General features: G+C 60.3%; 5 protein-coding genes across 5 annotated transcripts; 2 read left to right on the top strand and 3 right to left on the bottom strand.

Annotated features, from left to right (window-relative positions):
• Positions 1 to 182: 182 nt before the first annotated feature.
• VTJ83DRAFT_945 (uncharacterized protein) lies at positions 183 to 2247 on the bottom strand (the record flags this gene model as incomplete). Its single annotated transcript, XM_071014644.1, has 2 exons — positions 183 to 1991; positions 2047 to 2247. The coding sequence occupies 2 exons, from the start codon at positions 2245 to 2247 to the stop codon at positions 183 to 185; spliced, it is 2010 nt and encodes a 669-aa protein (XP_070870298.1).
• A 1210-nt stretch (positions 2248 to 3457) lies between these two features.
• Positions 3458 to 5470, bottom strand: VTJ83DRAFT_944 (uncharacterized protein; the record flags this gene model as incomplete). The annotated part of the gene is made up of 2 exons (XM_071014643.1): positions 3458 to 5036; positions 5127 to 5470. The coding sequence occupies 2 exons, from the start codon at positions 5468 to 5470 to the stop codon at positions 3458 to 3460; spliced, it is 1923 nt and encodes a 640-aa protein (XP_070870297.1).
• Positions 5471 to 10249: 4779 nt separating this feature from the next.
• On the bottom strand, positions 10250 to 13290 carry VTJ83DRAFT_943 (uncharacterized protein; the record flags this gene model as incomplete). The annotated part of the gene is made up of 5 exons (XM_071014642.1): positions 10250 to 12098; positions 12171 to 12484; positions 12547 to 12769; positions 12850 to 13208; positions 13273 to 13290. The coding sequence occupies 5 exons, from the start codon at positions 13288 to 13290 to the stop codon at positions 10250 to 10252; spliced, it is 2763 nt and encodes a 920-aa protein (XP_070870296.1).
• A 1769-nt stretch (positions 13291 to 15059) lies between these two features.
• Positions 15060 to 16318, top strand: VTJ83DRAFT_942 (uncharacterized protein; the record flags this gene model as incomplete). Its single annotated transcript, XM_071014641.1, has 4 exons — positions 15060 to 15163; positions 15273 to 15826; positions 15887 to 16124; positions 16198 to 16318. 4 exons carry the CDS (start codon positions 15060 to 15062, stop codon positions 16316 to 16318), a joined length of 1017 nt encoding a protein of 338 aa, XP_070870295.1.
• A 515-nt stretch (positions 16319 to 16833) lies between these two features.
• Positions 16834 to 17301, top strand: VTJ83DRAFT_941 (60S ribosomal protein eL29; the record flags this gene model as incomplete). The annotated part of the gene is made up of 4 exons (XM_071014640.1): positions 16834 to 16840; positions 16907 to 16958; positions 17050 to 17152; positions 17266 to 17301. 4 exons carry the CDS (start codon positions 16834 to 16836, stop codon positions 17299 to 17301), a joined length of 198 nt encoding a protein of 65 aa, XP_070870294.1.
• Positions 17302 to 18178: the final 877 nt, after the last annotated feature.

The raw sequence follows: 18178 nt of genomic DNA, 5'->3' as shown, positions 1-18178 counted from the left end.
AGAGAGAGACGGGCGAAGTTCCTACATACATATCTGTCGACAACGGCCTGAAACGAGAGCGCTCACGGTACAGAAGGCAAGGTACGTAGACAACGGAGTGGATGATAAAATTAGGTACGCTACGTCGTACTGGTAGAAATAGATAGAGTCGGAAACTTCTTAAGCAAGACATCTACCACTATCTAGTCGTCGAACCCTCCCCATTCCTCTCCGTCGTCCTCTTCTTCGCCATCCTCTTCCTCATCATCCGCCACCACCATCTCCTTGGGGCCCCTCCGGGGTTTCAACCTCGGCATCCCGTCCGGCCCCCGGATGATCCTCCCCTGCGCGTCCCTCTCGAACGGCCCGTCGTCATCGTCGTCATCCTCCCCGCCAAACCTCACCTCCACCACCCCTTGCTTCTCCAGATCCTTCATCTCAAGCACCTTCTTCCCCGTGCTCTTCAGGATCGGAATCCCGTCCTCATCCCTCACGATCCTCCCGCTTTCGTCCCTCACAAACGGCCCATCGTCCTCTTCCTTCTTCCCCCTCTTCCTATCCCCCCTGGCTACTTCGCCACCCTCCTCATCCCCCTCATCTTCCTTCCCGTCCCTCACGAAGCAGGCCACAAAGAACCCCATCGTGCCCCTCCCGTCCCCCCTCTGCGCCCGGATGCACGCCTCCGCCACCTCGAGGTGGCCCTCCCCGCAGGCCTCCCGATCCCCGCGCACCGGCCACTCCCGCATCCCCCGCACCTGCTCGTCGCGCCGCTGCACGCGCCACCCGCGCGCCCGCGCCGCCTCCGACGCCAGCGCCGCGAGCACCACCTTCTCGTTCTCCTCGGCGTGCACGGAGCAGGTCGAGTAGGTGATCTTGCGCGCCGCAGGGAACCGGAACGCGTGCTGGACGAGGGTGAGCTGGAAGGCGGAGAGGGAGGCGAGGCGGGCCGGGTCTGAGGTGGAGTCCGGCGGCGCCGATGGGGCCGGGGCTTTCTGCTGCTGCTTCTGCTGCTGCTGCTCCTGGGAGGTGATGCCGGAGCCGTGACCGGGGCGTTTCCTCTTTCCGAGGTTCGTCGTTGTCGCCGCCATCGTCGTCGTCTTCTTCTTCGCGGTGCCGTTGTTGTTGCCGTTACCACCTTTCCCGCTGCCGGCAGAAGGGAGATGAAACACCGGCGCGTCGTCCCTCCCCACGATGCCGCTGCCCGAGCAGGACGGGTCGAGCAAGAGCGCCCCGACGCGGCGGAACTCGGGCGCGTCCGGGTTCGTCTGCAAGAAATCGGCGCCGCCGTGCACCGTCGTCACGTCCCCGGCGCCGGCCTTGTGCACCATCTTCTTGAGCACCTCGGCGCGCTGCGCGTCCTTTTCGAACGCGAGGACGCGCGGGGCCGGCTGCGCCCCTTGCCGGGGCGCCCAGGCCACGGCTCCGCCGCTGCCGCCGGCGCCGCTCGCACGCCGCTCGTGCAGGATGGCCGCCAGGTGCGTCGTCTTGTTCCCCGGCGCGCTGCAGGCGTCGATGACGTCCCCGTCCTCGGGCCTTGGGTCGAGCAGGTACGCCGGGAAGCATGACGCCTTGTCCTGCAGGATGATGGCCCCGGACTTGTAGGCCTCCGTCTTGGTGAAGTCCACCCCCGGCGAGGCCGCGATGAGGTTCGGCACGTGCCCGTCGAGGCATATGACCCTGCGCCCCTGGCCGGCGGAGGCCACGACCTCGTCGATGCTCGGCACCACCACGAACCCGCGGAAGGTGGTGTCGAGCTGGTCGTCGAGGGTGGTTTTGAGCGCGTTGATGCGGATCCAGCGCGGGTGGGCGGGCCCCAGCTCGGCGTCGACGAGGGCGCGCAGGTCGTCCACCGTGGCGCACTTGCGGCGAACCCTGGCCCGCGTGAGCTCGGCTTGGAGGCGGGCCTTGTGCTTCTCGACGGCGAGGCGCAGCCCGTGGGAGGCGGGCAGGGCGATGCCCTTCTTGGAGAGGAGGAGGTCGTGGACGAGAAGGATGGAGAGAGCCGGGGTGAGCTGGATGCGTGAGCGTGCATGTCGGCATCGTGAGCACGGGGAATGCGATAGTTACCCTCTTTTCGGTCTGCAGCAGCTCCGAGTTCTCAACCACCTCCTTCAGGATGACGCTCCACTTGCTCGACTCGAAGGCCAAGGCGTAGACCTGCGCAGGCGAAGACTTGAGGCTCTTGTCGCTGAAGATTCTTGACTTGAGGCTGCCGCCGTGTGATGACGGGGCGGCCAGCACGGCCGCGGTCTCGTGGTAGAGAGACATGGGAGCGGTGGGCGAGGAGGTGGGCTGAAAGCAGACGAGGTGGATGAGTGACAAGTGAGTGACAAGTGAGCGAACGACGCCGAACAAGATCTTGGTCGTGTTGGTGCTCAGAAGAACATTGCAGCCTTCTGGGATCTTATGCAGCACTTATGAAAACTCCATGACTAGTAAAGCATCAGATTTTCAAGCTTTCCCATACGACATGGACGCCGGGCATGGTGCTGAACTGACGCTGGTGAAACGGTGTCTCGGTGAAAGCATGAAAGCGTTGGAGGTGTTGGAACCAAGGGCAATGGTGCAAAAAAAGTCACCACCACAGGGTTAGGGTTGGGTATAGGAGATGCCCTCTCACTTCATCTTCCATCAGCAAGACATTCCGCTCCCACCCAACCCTTCAACCTCCTGCTAGGGGACACAAATGGCCAGGAAAGTTTCCTGGGTAAAGTGTAGTGTGTACGCAGTAAGCACACCTTCATCGAAACCACAAATACTCCAACAAGTAACACAATCACCCGATGGTGTGAAAATCCTGTTCAAGATTTCAAAACCAGTTGAATTCACACATTCAACGAATCCAAAAGAAAAGAGAGAAAAAAAAAGCCACCCGTCATCTCCAGGAAAACCACCCCAGATCCAACAAAGTGAAGAGCGTGCATGGTGAGGCGTGATGCTGCTGCTACTGCTGCTCTCGTCAGCTCTTCTTAGCTCAAAGCAACAGCCGTCCATCACCAGCACTATCGAACAAAAGTGTGTCATGACGTCGTCACTAACAATCCCAAAGCCTTCCGACCTCGAAATCGTCTGTAGTATAAAAAAACAACCAAAGTTTGTAACCGAAAAAAAAAAAGAACAAAAGTCAAGAAACAAAATTCCCTGGTTCCCCCCCCCCCCCCCCTGACGTTTTTCGCCTTTCCACGCTGGACCGTGCGGCGTAGAAGAGCACATGGGCTGATACCAGTACCTCTTCCCACCACCCTGATGAATTGACCTGACCGAACCCGACCTGTCCCAGAGTCCTAAACCTGAATGCCACCTCCCTCCTCTAATTGTCCCCTACCAAACCAAGTTGAGTACAACGAAGAAGAAACATCTTAGCCTCAGCGCTGCCAGGCAACGGTGGAGGGAGAAAGTTCTGTCGAAAAAAAAAAAAAAAGGTATGAAACTGAAAAAATGGACAACCCCAAAAAGCCTCTTCCCCCCGTCCCTCCTCTCAACGCCTGAGCCGGCCCGAAGCATGCCTGGCATGATGGTGGTGCCTAGCGCCCACAAACTTGTGCGCGTGGGCCGCGGCGTGCCTCCTGCCCAGCTTGCCGCCCTTGGCGTACACCGTCAGGGCCCAATCGCCGCCGCAGGTCGTCTTGTCATCGCCCTGGCACTTCATCGAGCATTCCTTATCGTCCAGCTTCTCCGCCGGGCTGAGCACGTTTCCGCAGAAGCACTCCGAGGTCCACTCGGTGCCGGCGATCGTGAACCCCCGAGAAAGGCAGTGCGCGACGCAAGCCTCGTTGGTGACGGGCTTCCCCTTGAGGTTAGCATGCGTCTCGCCCGAAAGGACGCGGGCGTGCGAGTCGCGGAAGCAGCCGACGTATTGGAACTCGCCAATGTCGGCGTGCTTGTCCTTGCCAGGGGTGGTGGTGGCGGCGGCGGCGGCGCCAGGCGAGGCAATCGAAGTAGGAGCCGAGCCCTCGACGTAGATGGTCGTGGTGGCGTAGTGAGTGACGGTGTCGTAGACGGTGGTGACGCGGTGGGGCTTGCTATGCTTGGGGCTGGGAGCGGCGGCGGCGGGGGTCTCCTGCGGCGAAGGAGCCTTGGTGGTGGTGGTGGCGGGAGCGGCAGCAACCTTGGAGGTTGACGACTCGGGGCTGGGCGCGACGACGGCCGGGGTCGAAGAGGCGCGCTCATCCAGGGCGCTAGAGGAGGAGGAAGAAGAGGAAGAGGAAGCGGACGACGGCGAAGGAGAGGGCTCATTGGCGGGCGCGCTGGGAACGGCAGGCAGAGGCACAGGGGCCGGGTTAAGGGCCGGAGCGTTGCCAGCGCCATACGACCAGCCCGCGAGCGGGTTATCGCCGGGAAGCCTTTCCAGCTTGCCATCGATCTTCTCGTCCACAGGGCAGGCAATGTTGCAGGAACCGCTGTCGTCGTTGACGCCGTACTTGAGGCCGGGGCACGAGTGCAGGCCGGCGTGGCCGGCGTCGCAGTTGTCGATGATGTTCTGGAGCTCATCCTCCCTCCAGCCGCTGACAAAGTCGGCATGGGCCGAGAAGCCGGTCACGTCGCCGTTGCTGAAGACAAAGGGAGAGCCCTTGCCGTTGAGGCTCCTGTGGCGCTCGGCAAAAGCTTGAGTGTTCCAATACGTCTCGAAGAACATGTGCGGCACGTGAATCCAGCCCTTGGGGCAGTCAAGCTTGCCGTTGCCGGCGTCGGTGGGGAAGGCCATGTTGTTGCGGTAGTCGGTCAGACCGGCGGCCGGGTTGTAGCACGACGGCATGTGCACGTCCACGCGCATCGGCGAGTAGAGGCCGTCGCAGGGCTGGAAGGGAAAGCCGATGCCGGCGCCCCTGTCCCGGCTTGACTGGATGCCGGCGTTGGTGCCGTTCGAGCTGGGCGGGTAGCTGGGGGGGTCGTAGCTCTGCCGGGGGCAGACGATCTGCGCCGGCTGCACGGGCCCCTTGGAGGGATCCAGCTGGACGTCGCCCGAGGTCGACGGGGCCGACCGCAGCATGGCGTTGCCGCTGACCATCTGAAGACCCAGGGGGAAGGCCTTGATGTCGTCGTTGGTGGCGTCGAAGCTGGAAGGGGGGTGGCGTCCAAGGTTAGATCTCGGAGACATGACACACATGGAGGGGACACCTTCACACAAAACAGCGAGGTCGACTTACAAGTAGTAGACGTTCATGTAGTACATGGGGACAGGCTCAAGGAGGCCGGTCTCGGGGTCCTTGAAGTACAGCGAGGGGAACCAGTACGAGCTCATGTCGCCCTTGAGCTTGGAGGTGGTGCACGAGGACTCGAGCAGCTGCTCGCCGGTCACGGTGAGGCCAAAGTTACTGGCGCCCATGACGGTGTGGACGTGGGCCGCCGGCTTGCCGGGCGAGACGATGGGGTCGGCGCGGCACGTCGTCAACGGGCCCCGGCCGTAGTGGCGGAGAACGGCAAAGGTGCGGCGATCCTTGGCGGCGGCGGCAACGCCGACCAGGCCGGCGAAGACAGTGGTCAAGAGCATTTTTGCACAGGTTGCGTCGGGTGGGTCTCGAGCAAGTAAGCGGTGGTGGTGGTGTTTTGAAATCCAAAGGTGTTTGTGTTGCGCGTTTCTCGTTTATGCCCGACTCTTCAAGAGCTGGCTGGGCGCATCGAAGGAGAGGAAGGAAGCGTGTCGGCCTATGCAAGTGATGTCCAGGGTGCCAACGCCAGCTGACACCAAATCAAAAGCAGAACTGTGTGCGCGCGCGGGTATGATACTCGTGCGGTGCTCGGTGGTGTCACGACCGGGTATCGGATATCGAGTATCGATGCAGGGGGTTGGGAAAGGAGCAGGATGCGCGGAGCAAGCTCGGCGACGAGGGTCAAAAGAGAACGTCAAGACTGACAGATGTCAAAATCCAAAAGGAGAGAACGGCACGAATGCCCAAAGAAGAAAACAAAAAGGAATGACACGATGGCCCAACGAGACGGGAGACGAGAAGACCGTGGTGTGGAGGAAAGGGAAGAAAGAAGGGTGGTGGACCGGGCCGACCTGAGATATATAAGACAGACAAGAACAAGACAGAAAGCACCAGCATGTAGCACCGATACGTGTGCGTACCCACCTCGCACATGGGCGAGGACGGGACCAGGTGGGGGGGACCCCAGGGGGGGTGGCCAAAGGACTGGGCCGCCCGTAGATGGAGTTTCCACTGCAACCCTGTAACACACCGTTCCAGCTCCCGACCACACCCACAACCTGGTCAGGCCGCCTTGGCAGGCACACAGCGAATCCGGGAAGCGTGCCTTTTCGGGCTAGGCTGGATCGGGCCAGGCTACCTGCGTCTGCTGCGTCTGTGTGGAAGACGGTCACGGCGGCGTTTCCGCCCAGCCATCCCTCGACACGCTGCTCCGCTGCTCGGTCCCCCCTCCCAGACACCCCAACGACGAGAGCAGTTTTGACGCCGGCCATGTGTGCGTGACGCCGCAGCCCCTCGGCAAAACAACGAGGGAAGTGAGGAGTGAGAATGCGTCTGACCAGGGCCGAGAGCTGAGTATCGTTAGAGCAAGCACCTCTTGGTGTCACCGCACAGCCCTGGGCGTGCCGCCGAGCCGCTCCGCGGCAGTTCATCTCATGTCTGTCATGTCGAGCTGCTGTCTGGGCTGCTGTCTGTCCCCGCCGCTTTTCCCTTCCCTTCATCTTCCCGCTCTCCCCCTCCCTCCTCTCGCCCCTCTCACCTGCATCGCATCAGCAAAGGTGACAGGACCTATTTTTTTTCTGAAGACGCGGGTCGGTGCGTGGCACGGTATGTACCTGCATCTTGCATTTCCTGGGCCCGTCCCATTGGCGAGCCGGGCTGAAGACCTGCAGGTCGACGAGACGAAAAAAGAGCGCAGAGTTTGCCGCACGGGCAGGCTTTCTTGGTTTGTTTTCTTGGCCATGTTCTTTGTGCTCTTTTCCCGCTGCGGTCAGCCGTGGGCGCCCAATGAGGCACGCCCGGAAGATACAGTGTCAACCAATGGTTGGGGGCGCCAGCAAGACGGCCCAATCAGCAGACGGCCGAGCAAAGAAAAACCTGTAAGAGTCGGGTTGGTTTTCTGTTGCACAAGACGCAGAACCTGCATTTCGGTGGTCGTTTTTTTTTCTTTTTTTTTTTTTTTTTTGGGGGGGGGGGGGGGGGAGGGAGGGAGGGAGGTCATGTCATCGTTTGTTGGCACGCCTCGCGAGTACGCGGCAAGATCGACCCGAGGGCCGCCCCCCTGCCTCCCAGAAACGGGTAGAAAGCGGAGTTGGATGTGGGGCGGGACTGTTGAGATTTGCTGAAGATCTCCATTTTGGCCCGAACACATGTCAGAAACGTGCTTGTAACCGTGCAGACCAGCCAGCACGCCTCAGTTTCAGCAAGCCCGCTACAGTCAATGGAACTTTGGTTCCTTTTCTTTCTTGTCTTTCTCTTTCTTTTCTTTTTTCTGTCCTGAACATTTTTGAGCCTCTGCGCGGTCGGGAATGGCCCGCATCGAAGCTTCCGTGCCGTGCTCTCAGCCGTCGGCCCAATCAGGCGCCTCAGGGCCGCCAAGCCCCAAGGTGAGCCGGGACCAGCCTCGAGCATGGGCGGGGACGCGGGTGGGCACAGCTTTCCATCCCTTTGGCAAGCGTCGTTTTGAAACGCGCCACACTGCAAGCCCCGCAACAAAAAACAACACAGTTCCCATCCCTTCGAGGCTCCATTTTCCCGAAGGCGGAAACGTGTGGGAAGGGTGGAACGGAAGAACCACCGACCCGGAGCGCCGGGGCATGGCATTCCCTCCCGTCTTCCTCGGGATCCAAGACAGGGTTGGGTGGACGACAATGAGCCGGCACGTGTGCGACTCAAGAAGCTGATGGACGGGCGATCGGGGACGGGGAGATCCGCGCCTGTGTTTCGTTTCGTTTCATGCCCGGGACGATTAGAGCTTGGCCCGACCCAATGTTGGCGGCTGCCGTTGTCCTGGTTGCCGCCGGGGGCAGTGCCCGTTACCGCGATGGGGTTCGATGCGTTCGTCGAGTCAGGGAGAGTTGCACACGCGCGCGGCACCCGGCAACGGGGACAGGCGAGTTGCGGCCGCGACGTCAGTCGGCGCGGTGGAGGCGCTCTACCTGTACTTTGATACCACAGCAACCCACCCATGGTATTTGAGGTGGCTGGTTTTCTACCATACTAGCACACCGTATGACCTCGCGACTCAGGGTAGGTCGGCGTTTTTCTGCCCCGTCATGGCCAGTGTACTGTGTAGCTGGTGAAGGTCCTCCTGATCAGAAGGAGAAGAATGGTTCATGGCCCGTTTGTCTGTCATCATTTGCACCTGTCGCAGAGACCCAGTCCTGTCTCGAACTGCGACGGCAGTGACAAATACGGTCCGTCTCAGGTCGTCAGCCACGGTGCCTCGTGGCCGCAACCCAACCCCGGCGCGCAACGCCCACGCCACGCATATTCTCTACTGTCTTCCCTCTCCATCTTCAGGACTCAGCCAGCTCGCGCCTCTCCTTCGGCGTTGATCGCGGAAATGACCGAATTGACGAACCGCAGGGGGAACCGACCCCAGCCCCAGCGGCATCCCTTCTTCTCTCATGAGACCGTGCCGCTTCCCGTCCGCGCCCTTGTGCCAAACACTTTCTGTCCGTCAGCCACATTTCCCCTCCAAGCCTGCACATTTCCGCATGTTTCCGATCGTTCCGGCGGGACGGAAATCGTCGTACTGTGTACTGTGTATGTGGCAGGGGAGAGTCGACCACCTCGTCTCAAATCCTGCGTGTTCGTCCCAAGTGGAGGCCTGCATTCAGGGGGAACGGAACGCAAAACGCAAAAACATACAAAGCCATCGCAGACAGAGGAGAAAAAGTGTACTATACACGGTCACGTCCTCGTCGAGTCCCCGGTCATTCCCTTGCCTTGCCCTCGTGGATCACAACATCACACGCCCCCATGCTGTGCCATCTATATTTGTCGCGCTGCGGCGCCCTCCCGGGGGCGGGGGGGGATTAGGAGGATGTGGCCCCGCTCATTGACTCAACGTCGCACAAGATAAAGCAGGGCGAGGGGAGATTATCGGAAAAAAGGACTGAAGAAAGTGCAGTCATCATAATCTCACGTCCCTCGGTGCATCATGGATGTAATGTGCCGCCTTGGGGGATCACGTACGCCTGCTTACACGGCACGACGACAACTGTCGGGTGAGTGCTGCGTAGCACATGCTGTGTACTATACTTCGTACTACTCAATATAGTATAGTAGTATGCCGCAGTAGGCACATGAGTGTCCTCGGCCTTGCACTGTGCTGCCATATAGTAGGTACCTTCGCCGGGTTCAGGGCTCATCAAACGAAACAGGCCACCCCCCAGAACCAGACGGGACCCGCTTTATCAAACAAAAACTTTTTCACCAGCCAGGTGTGGCGGAGGCGGCTTCTTCGGTGGGGGGGGGGTTCTGCTTCTCGAAGAGGCTCTGGAAGGTACGGAGTAGTTACTCGCTCGGGAGTACTCCTCGCGCCTTCGTTCCGATCGCTCACCGCGGTGAGGAAGTGCCGGAGCCAGAGACATGGACGGGGCAGGTTGAACGCGCCGGGGAGGGGGTGAGCTCGGCCGACGTGGTCTTGGTCTAGTCCGGTCCGGCCCGGTACGGCCTGGTCTGGTCTGGTCTGGTCTCTCACATCGAGTGAAACGAATGGCCCGCCGTATCCATTGGCAGAAATGAGCAGGAAGATGAAGCCAAACAGGGGAGGATTGTCACCGGCAATTGGCACCCATGTAACTACTTGGTTCCGGCAGTGCCTGAGACACGCGCGATACGGAGCAAGATCGGCATCGGGTAGGGGCAGGCGGCACGTCTTCTGCCGCTCATCATCCTCATCGGTTCTGCTACGCGGCTTGATTGAGATGAAAACAAGGACGGACGGGATGAAGACCTTCCTCTATGGGAACGCCCTGTTGCATGCAGAAACGTCCCGAACCCCGTTTGTCTCGCTCGACCTTGCCTGCGAAATGGCTACCCAACTCGCCGACTGTGACATGGAGAACATGAAGCAGCTGGTATGACGTGGCCATGATACCATGAGGGCCTACGCAGCAGTCCAGGCAAATGAAAAGTGAGCCAGTGTGATCTTGTCATTTGTCAATTGGACGTTGGGTGATGTCGGGCTGGAGTATGTACTCCCATCACCCACGCCCCCTATTTCTTGTTCGTTTCCCTCCCCCTTTCCCACCTGTCTAACCCCCTCCGCGCCGACAACCATCGCTGAGCTTAAACATGGACCAAACAAGGACAAAAAAGTGAGAGGGAAAAGTTTATCCCCCCTCCTCTACCTCCCAGCCACCGATCTTGACCAGCCCATCACTTAATACTTCCACGGCAACCCCCTGAGGGCCAACGCCACCGTCGCCGCCACCGCCACTCTCCAGCCGACCCCCACCCCTCATCTCCAAAACCACCCACAACCCACCCGCCCTCGCCAGATCGGGGTGCACATCCGTCTCCCCCGTGCGCAGTCCGGCTGCGGGAGGGACCCCCTTGAACAGAGCGCTGCCGGCGTTGGTGGTAGGAGCAGCGAGGTCTACAAAGTCACCTGACCGCGGAGCGGTGGCGAGAATGGTGGCATGCGGGCCGGGCCGGCCGAGGGAGAGCGAGAGCCGGATGGAAGGATGTGTGCCTGGGAGGGAGAACGAGGCTGATGGGGAGCTCGTCGGGGTTGGGGAGGTCGCAGCGATGGCGCTGAGGCGAGTCTGGCGGGTGAGGGCGACGGGAGCGAGGAAGCGGGTGGTCGATGACGACGACGTGAGCGTCCCGGGCGGGATTGGCTGGGTCCCGACCGGAACTGGCGTGCGCAGCATACCGGCAGCATCTGCGGGGATCGGTTCAAGGCGCGGCGGGACGGCGGCCGAGACGCGCAGCGTGTAGTCTCCAAGCTGGCCCGGCTCAAAGGTGGACAGAATGACGTTGTAGGTCCCGGCGTCGAGACGTGGTGCTGACGCCGCCGTCCCGCCGTGCTGGTACTCCGGGCTGGCAGCCAGGATGTCGCGGCCCGAAAGCGATGTGATGCGCTGCTGAGGCGAGGGCGGAGAGGAGGGAGAAGAGGAGCACGAGGGCGTCCGCGGAGGAAAGGCCAATGCGATGTGGACGGGTAGGTCGTGGGTCGATGTGCTCAGTACGAGCGTCACGGGGGATGGCTGCGGCAGGGTCAGCGAGTACTGCGGGTTCGTGTAGTATGTCGGGTGGGCAGGGCTGCCGCCGGCCGTGCGGCGAGTCCAGGCTCCGCGAACCGAGAGACTATGCGGGAGAGGAGGCGGGGCAGGGGCGACGGTGAGGGGCTCGTGGGAGAAGAAAGAGAGCGTAAACGTGTAGGTCGGTAGGGGCAGCTCGGACTGGGTGACCACCAGGGTCTGGGCGACGCCTGGGGTTGGCTGGTAGCGGAGCAGGATGTTGGGGCTGTCAACGAGCGGATGGTGATGCAGGCGGCGGCTCATGTCGGGCAGCGGCACGCGGGTTCCCGGGGGCGAGGTCGCGTAGATGGCGAGGGACATAAACCCCAGCTGCTTGGAGACGGTTGCCAGGGATGAGTCGTGGCCTCCGCCTCCTCCTGTGTCCTCTCCGTGGTCCTTTTCGGCCCGGCGCTGCCGCAGAATGTCAAGCTCGCCATCCTGCCAGTGGCGGCTGAGGAGTATCCAGATCGGCTTTCTTGACGTAGCCAGCACGGTATACTGGGGGTTGTGCGTGAAGACAAGCTCTTCCGTCTTGTCAGGCATCTCCCACCGGAAGTGATGATCTTGGCGGTGGGAAAACAGGGCCGGGTTCCAGTTGACATAGAGAGAGTCGAAGTGCTGGAGCACATCTTCAAAGGCCATCCAGAACTGATTCGACGTGCCCTCCTTCGGGGATCCTGCTGTGTGGGCTTTGAGCGTCGCCGAGGATCCCACGCCGGTCCAAACCAAGCTATCGATCCAGGGGTTCTTGACGAGTAACAGCCGCGCGCCCTCCTCCTCTTTCAGGTCCATGACGGCGTAGTCGTGCTCCCTCACCAGGCCCAAGGCTTTTTCCTCCTCTGGCAAGATGTTGCCCGTGCCGAGGGTGAGGATGGCGTTGCGCTCGTCGTACGCCGCCTTTATCCTGTTCCACGTCTCGTCGAGCTCGATCTCGTCGCTGGGAAGGTCAGCCTACTCTGCCGAGAGCGCAAGCTTGGGCCGGCGGGAAATGACGAACGAGTATTCTGACCTTTGAAGAAAGATCTGTTCGGGAATCCAGCCGGTCAGCGCATGGAGGTCTGTTCCCGAGTTGCTCCCGGGGAAGTCGTAGCCCCCGCGGATCTTGAGATACGCCTTTTCGACCAGTGCGGGCCAGATCAGCCGAGGGTTGCGCCGGTCGACGGCGTACAGGGTGCGGTCCGTCTTGGATGCTGGCAGCCGGTCGTCGATGGTGACGCGACGCCAGCTCCCGTTGAAATACATGCGGAACACATACTTGCCGCTCTTGGAGAGCTGCGGCTGCATAGCCTTGTGGTCAAAGGGGTACATCAGGGGCGCGAGGAGCTGCGTCGCCGTGTCAGCATGCGATGAGTGGCACGCAAGGGGATAAAAGAGCGCTTTCTCACCGAGTCTTTGGTTGGACCAAAGTGACGAGCAGCGGCGCACAAGCTGGCGACGACGGAGCAGTCGGTAGCCAGGTCCTGCGCCAGGTCCAGCTCGGCCTGGGCGGTCATGAGCTGCTCTAGGACCTCGTCAGGTTCACCAGCGACGGACATCAACTCGGTGGGACGAAGCCAACCGGCCACCATGGCCTTCTGCTCAGCCGAGAGGGAAAAGGGAGCGGGGTCGCTTGGATACCAGCGTTGAGAGTTAGTAGCAGTAGCTATGGGGATGCTCGCGATCCCGAGTCCTCACGTTTGTTGACGTACGCGTAGGGGGTCCCATCGGTGTCCAAGAAGATCTCGGGAGTTGGGGCCGAGTCCCAGGGCGGGAAGACATGGCCGTGCAGCCGGGAAGCCTTGAGGATGATGGTCTTTTCGGCCGTCGTCAGGGGTCGTGCGGACTCGGGAACGGACCGTTGGGCGACGGCATCGGGGGTGGTGCCCTTGGTGCGGGCCTTGAGGCGCTCGCCGAGCTCGATGAGCTCCTTGCACTTCCGACCCAGGCGCCTTCGATCCTCGGCTGTCTTGGCCGCGCTAGCTGCCTTCATGTACAGCTCGGCGGCGGCGATGGCGTGTTCCAAGGCTTCCTTGTCGCCCTGGGCAGCCTTCATACGGCGCTCGTGTTGCTGTGGACAGTCAGACTCCATCTCCGGGCTCGGCTGCGGCGGAGAGTCCTGAGCTGTAGCTCACCAAAGCCTGAGCCTCCATCGAGAGCGTTTCGCCAATGGATCCTTCACATGAGCAAGACTTGGTTTCAATGTAGATGGCGGTGTGCTGAGCTGAAGTGGCTCTGGTTTTGAGACGGAAGCATTACACCCTGTCAAAGGTATAATAAAAAAGAGACTCCCACGGAACACGAGAGGCACCAAAAACCAAGAAAGTGTAGCGTTTATCCCCGGTGTTGCATGGTGGTTGGATGAGGACAGGTATGCTCTCGCCAACAGATTATACCGAAAGGACAGGCCAGAAGTTGCTGGTAGAGGCCCGTAGGCTGGTGGAGAATCAGGTGGGAGTCGGCACTGGGTTCGTTGGTTGCTGAGAGGGCAACATGTCTTCCAAGTTTCGCCTGCGGACGATCAGGCAGATTCAAGCGGGAGGGAAAACATCGTTGGGCATGCCGCTTGCAAGGTTGGGTGAGGATCTGGGGTCCTTGGGGGCATGGAAACTCTCGTCTTAATTTCCGACTTGCTGTTCTGTTCTCGTGGCATGTTTTCTCTGAGCTCTTGAGGGGCAAGAGGACTTGAATGAGGTCCCAAGCCGAAGAGGGATGAATCTCGTCAAAGTAAGAAAGTGGTGTAACAATGCAACAAAAGATGCAGAGGACGGGACCGGGGAGTGCTTGATCCGGGTTTGTCTCGGGCCCTCAGAAAAATCCTCCCCCACATCCATGCAAAAGCATCGGATGCACTGGATGAAAGAGAAGGAGAACCCACTGCTATCACCTCAGGCAGTCAGGCAGGCAGGCAAGGAGGCAGGCAGGCGGGAAGGCAGTTCTGCTCCCAGGGCCCGGTGATGGCAGCTACCTGCCTTGGGTAGGCCTAAAGCCTACCTACGGTAAGGCACCTACTTACCCCATCTTTCGAATCTCCAACCCGCGCCTCCACCCACCGGCCCCCTCCAGGCGGATCGCCATCTTTTCTCGATGCACATGCACTGGCTCGAAGTGACCTGGAGCGAGTGGGGTCTTGGAGCTGGCAACATGGATCCATGTGCCATCTTCCAATTCCAGGTTCCACCCTAGGTATCTAGTGGAGGGTCAGGTTGCCTTACCTTGCTTGTCGTCAACATTTCAGAGACGGTCCATGGTATGGCCGCTTACGAAGGCCAGATGCCCTGGGGAAGACGGGATGCGAAAACAACCGTTTTCGAGCTTAGCTTCCCCAGGGCCAGAATCACGTTATCTATCCTCATTGCGCCCTGGTCGGAGCTCGGACCAGCCATTGCGGGGCAAGGGAGGGCTGGTGCGTTTCCCCGACTTGCTGGTTCCCTCGACGCTGGATGCCGAGGTTACCGGCACTGGAAACCGACTTCACGGACGCGCAACGGGACTGGGACCCGCGCTTTGGAGGGTGAGAGAGCCGCCTGCGACCCACTTGGAGACCGTCAGGGTCCCTTCCTCGGCCGGTGTTCAAATCAAGTACAAGTTGCATTGCCCCGTCCCTTGTCGTCATTTTTGTTCAACATCGCCGGGTTTGGGGTCGCCTCTGTTTCCTCTTCCCCTCCATCCTCGAGCTTTGTGTTTTTGTTTTTTTCGGCGGGCATCTTCTGGTGGTCACGCGCAGCCCGTTCCCCGAGATCAACTGCCGCCCGTCGTCATAGGGACGTGGGGTTATTTTTAACCGGCAGCCACTCGCCAATTCCGGATCCAGCGCCGTTCCAGGTATCTCGCCGACCGCGAAGCCCTCTGCGACGCCGGGCTCAGGACACCACACGCCGACGCTCTCGAGCCTGAGACGGGAGACACCCAGGCCGTCGCCATGGCCGTGCAGTCGAAGCCCGTCCCAATTAGCCCTTGGGGCAAGGCCACGGCCGGCGCAGCGGGCGCCGTCCTCGCCAATGCGCTTGTGTACCCGCTCGACCTGTATGTGAATCGAGTTCCCATCCATTGGCCGGCACCCGCCAGGCGCATTGATTGTCTCTTGCGCCGTTTGTGGACATGTCGCACGCTGACCGCCCTCTTCGCCCGCCAGCATCAAAACCAAGTTGCAAGTCCAGGTCAAGACCAGCCAGCCCGCCGACGGCGAGGCCAAGGCGGACGAGGAGACGCACTACTCGAGCACCTGGGATGCCGTCACCAAAATTGCTTCGGCCGAAGGCGTCTCGGGCCTGTACGCCGGCATGAGCGGCGCCCTCCTCGGCGTCGCCTCGACCAACTTTGCCTACTTTTACTGGTACTCGGCCGTGCGCAACGCCTACGACAAGTATCGCGGGGCCGGCCACAAGTCGTCCACGTTCGAAGAGCTGGCCCTCGGCGCCGTTGCCGGCGCCCTCGCGCAGCTCTTTACCATCCCGGTGGCCGTCATCACCACCCGCCAGCAGACCCAAACCAAGGCCGACAGGAAAGGCTTCTTTGAAACAGGTCGCGAGGTTGTCAACGGCGAGGACGGCGTCTGCGGGCTCTGGCGCGGCCTCAAGGCGAGCTTGGTCCTGGTCGTCAACCCGAGCATCACCTACGGCGCCTACGAGAGGCTCAAGACGATCCTCTTCCCCAACAAGAAGAACCTGTCTCCGTGGGAGGCCTTCGGTAAAGCCCTGCCGCTCAAACCCTTCCGCGGATCGTTGCAAGCTAACGTCAAGCCTCTAGCGCTCGGCGCCATGTCCAAGGCGCTCGCCACCATCGTCACGCAGCCCTTGATCGTGGCCAAGGTCGGCCTGCAGTCGAAGCCGCCCCCGGCCCGGCAAGGGAAGCCCTTCAAGAGCTTCATCGAGGTTATGCAGTTCATTATCGAGAACGAAGGCCCCCTCAGCTTGTTCAAGGGCATCGGTCCGCAGATCCTCAAGGGCCTGCTGGTCCAGGGCATCCTGATGATGACCAAGGAGCGGTGCGTATCTCAGAGCCCGGTTGCAGACGTCCCGAGAGAAAAGAAAACTAACAAGGCCCCCTTTTTGCTGCAGCGTGGAGCTCATGTTCATCCTCTTCATCCGTTATCTCCAGGTCATGCGGTCCAAGAGGATCGCAAGGGCGGAGAAGATGGTCGCCGCTGCCAAGCAGATTGCACCAATCACGGCCAAATAAATGTATGAAAGTCGACGACGGCAAGGGGTTGGCAAGGACGTAAAGCAGGCGTTTGTCTCGTTGTCTCATTTGGGAGGGGGAGGAGCCGAGGTGGCTCTGCATCGCATGGCCGGTTCTGGGTCGGTTTTCGAGACTGTAACACAATTGGCTTTCTGTGTATATGGATCTTGCATAGATGTTCATCCCTAAGGCAATAGGTATTCTCTTCTTTTTTGCAGCGTCCAGGATCATTGACAAGCGTTGCGTCGAGTCTTGCTGGCGTCCAAGCAAGGCGTGTGAGAGGAGGAGGCGCTCCGTCCGCCAGCGTTTCTTGGGTTCCTCATTCGTCCCTCTTTCGGTCCGCGGCTCGTTTCAGCCACACCTCAGCCCCACCGCCACACCCACCGATTAGGGCAGCGAATTTCTCCCCATTTTGTGCGAAAAGCGACTGCGTCGTCTCGTTGGCGAACCTTGCAAACCCCAGCTTCTTGGACCTTTCAGACAACGTCGACAACCCAGAGCCGACAACCTTCACAATGGCCAGTACGTTCTACCACGACCGAATCTCTGCCGATTTTGAGCCAGCAAAGATACTGACGTCGTTTGCAGAGTCAAAGAACTCGTCCCAGCACAACCAGTCGCGCAAGGCGCACCGGAACGGGTAGGCTTCCGACAAGCTCTCTTTCGCTCTTCGATCCCTTCGCGAGACGACGCACCGAAAGCAAGGCTAATCGAACCACCCCGTAAAACAGCATCAAGAAGCCCAAGACCCAGAGGTACCCCTCTCTCAAGGGCACTGACCCCAAGTTCCGCCGCAACCACAGGCATGCTCTGCACGGCACTGCCAAGGCTCTGGTACGGTTCCCCTCGAGCTTCTCTTCCTACCCACGCAGACGCGCCCCGCAAACAACATGAAGAGGAGGAGACGATTGCGCGTTTGATCCGGGTGGCTAACGCACCACTTGCAGAAGGAGTTCCGGGAGGGCAAGCGGGAGACTGCTTAAGGCGTTTTCCTTTTCGGTTTCTTTTCTGTTCTGCGGTCAGGGCGGCGCACGACACGGTCTGGGAGCACCATCTGGGTTCTATGACGACCCCTTTCCACGACGGAGCGAGGGTCTCGGAGGGTATGATGACCTAAACAACGGCACCATTCAATACCCATTACTACCACCACCACTGCGACGAGTATCACCGAGCGATCCCCATTTGCTGGAATCCAGCTTTCGAGAGGTGTCATTTAGGGCGTTCAGTTCCTTCTACTCCTCCCGACACCCAAACCCAAGCGACTTTGCCATTGCTCCCGCGCGGCGCAGGAGAGAGACAGAAAGAGAGAGAGCAAGTCACGTTCCCGGTGGACTCGACGTGAGGTGTGCTTGTGTGAGCCAAAACCTTTGACCCATGCGGCCATTCCCCTCCCTCCCCTCCTCTTCCATTCCCTCCTCGTTCCCATCTCCATCCCTGCCTCGATGGCGTTCCAGGAATCTTTCTCGGACTCCAGCCGGTGCGTCTCCGCGTCCCGGACGGAGAGCGCCCGGCGAGGGAGCAAATACCGCAAGAGAAACGGCATTAGTGTGTACAGCTCTGAGCTTCTACCCCATGCTCATCGTGCTGAAGGATTATTTCGTGCCAAGATGGAATCCCACACGCCTCGCTATTACCAAACACTTTGGCCTTTGCTTCCGAAGGGCCGCGGTGCATGAAAGCGTGGCGATATTACCCTCTCATGCTGCATTGCTTTTTTTTCTTTGTCTCTCTGCGTCGTTCTATAGTCCGCGTAGAAGGAGTCGTTAGGCCTGATCTTCCGAGTCATCGAAATCGACATCCTATCATGGTTCTCCTTGCTACGTTGCCCGCTGTATTTGCAGTCTCGGTGACTTCCTG

Source organism: Remersonia thermophila, chromosome 1 (genome assembly GCF_042764415.1).
Source record: "Remersonia thermophila strain ATCC 22073 chromosome 1, whole genome shotgun sequence".
In the NCBI taxonomy this organism is placed as follows: domain Eukaryota; kingdom Fungi; phylum Ascomycota; class Sordariomycetes; order Sordariales; family Chaetomiaceae; genus Remersonia; species Remersonia thermophila.
The sequence above is the reverse complement of the archived record's forward strand: the minus strand, read 5'-3'. Positions and strand labels throughout refer to the sequence as shown.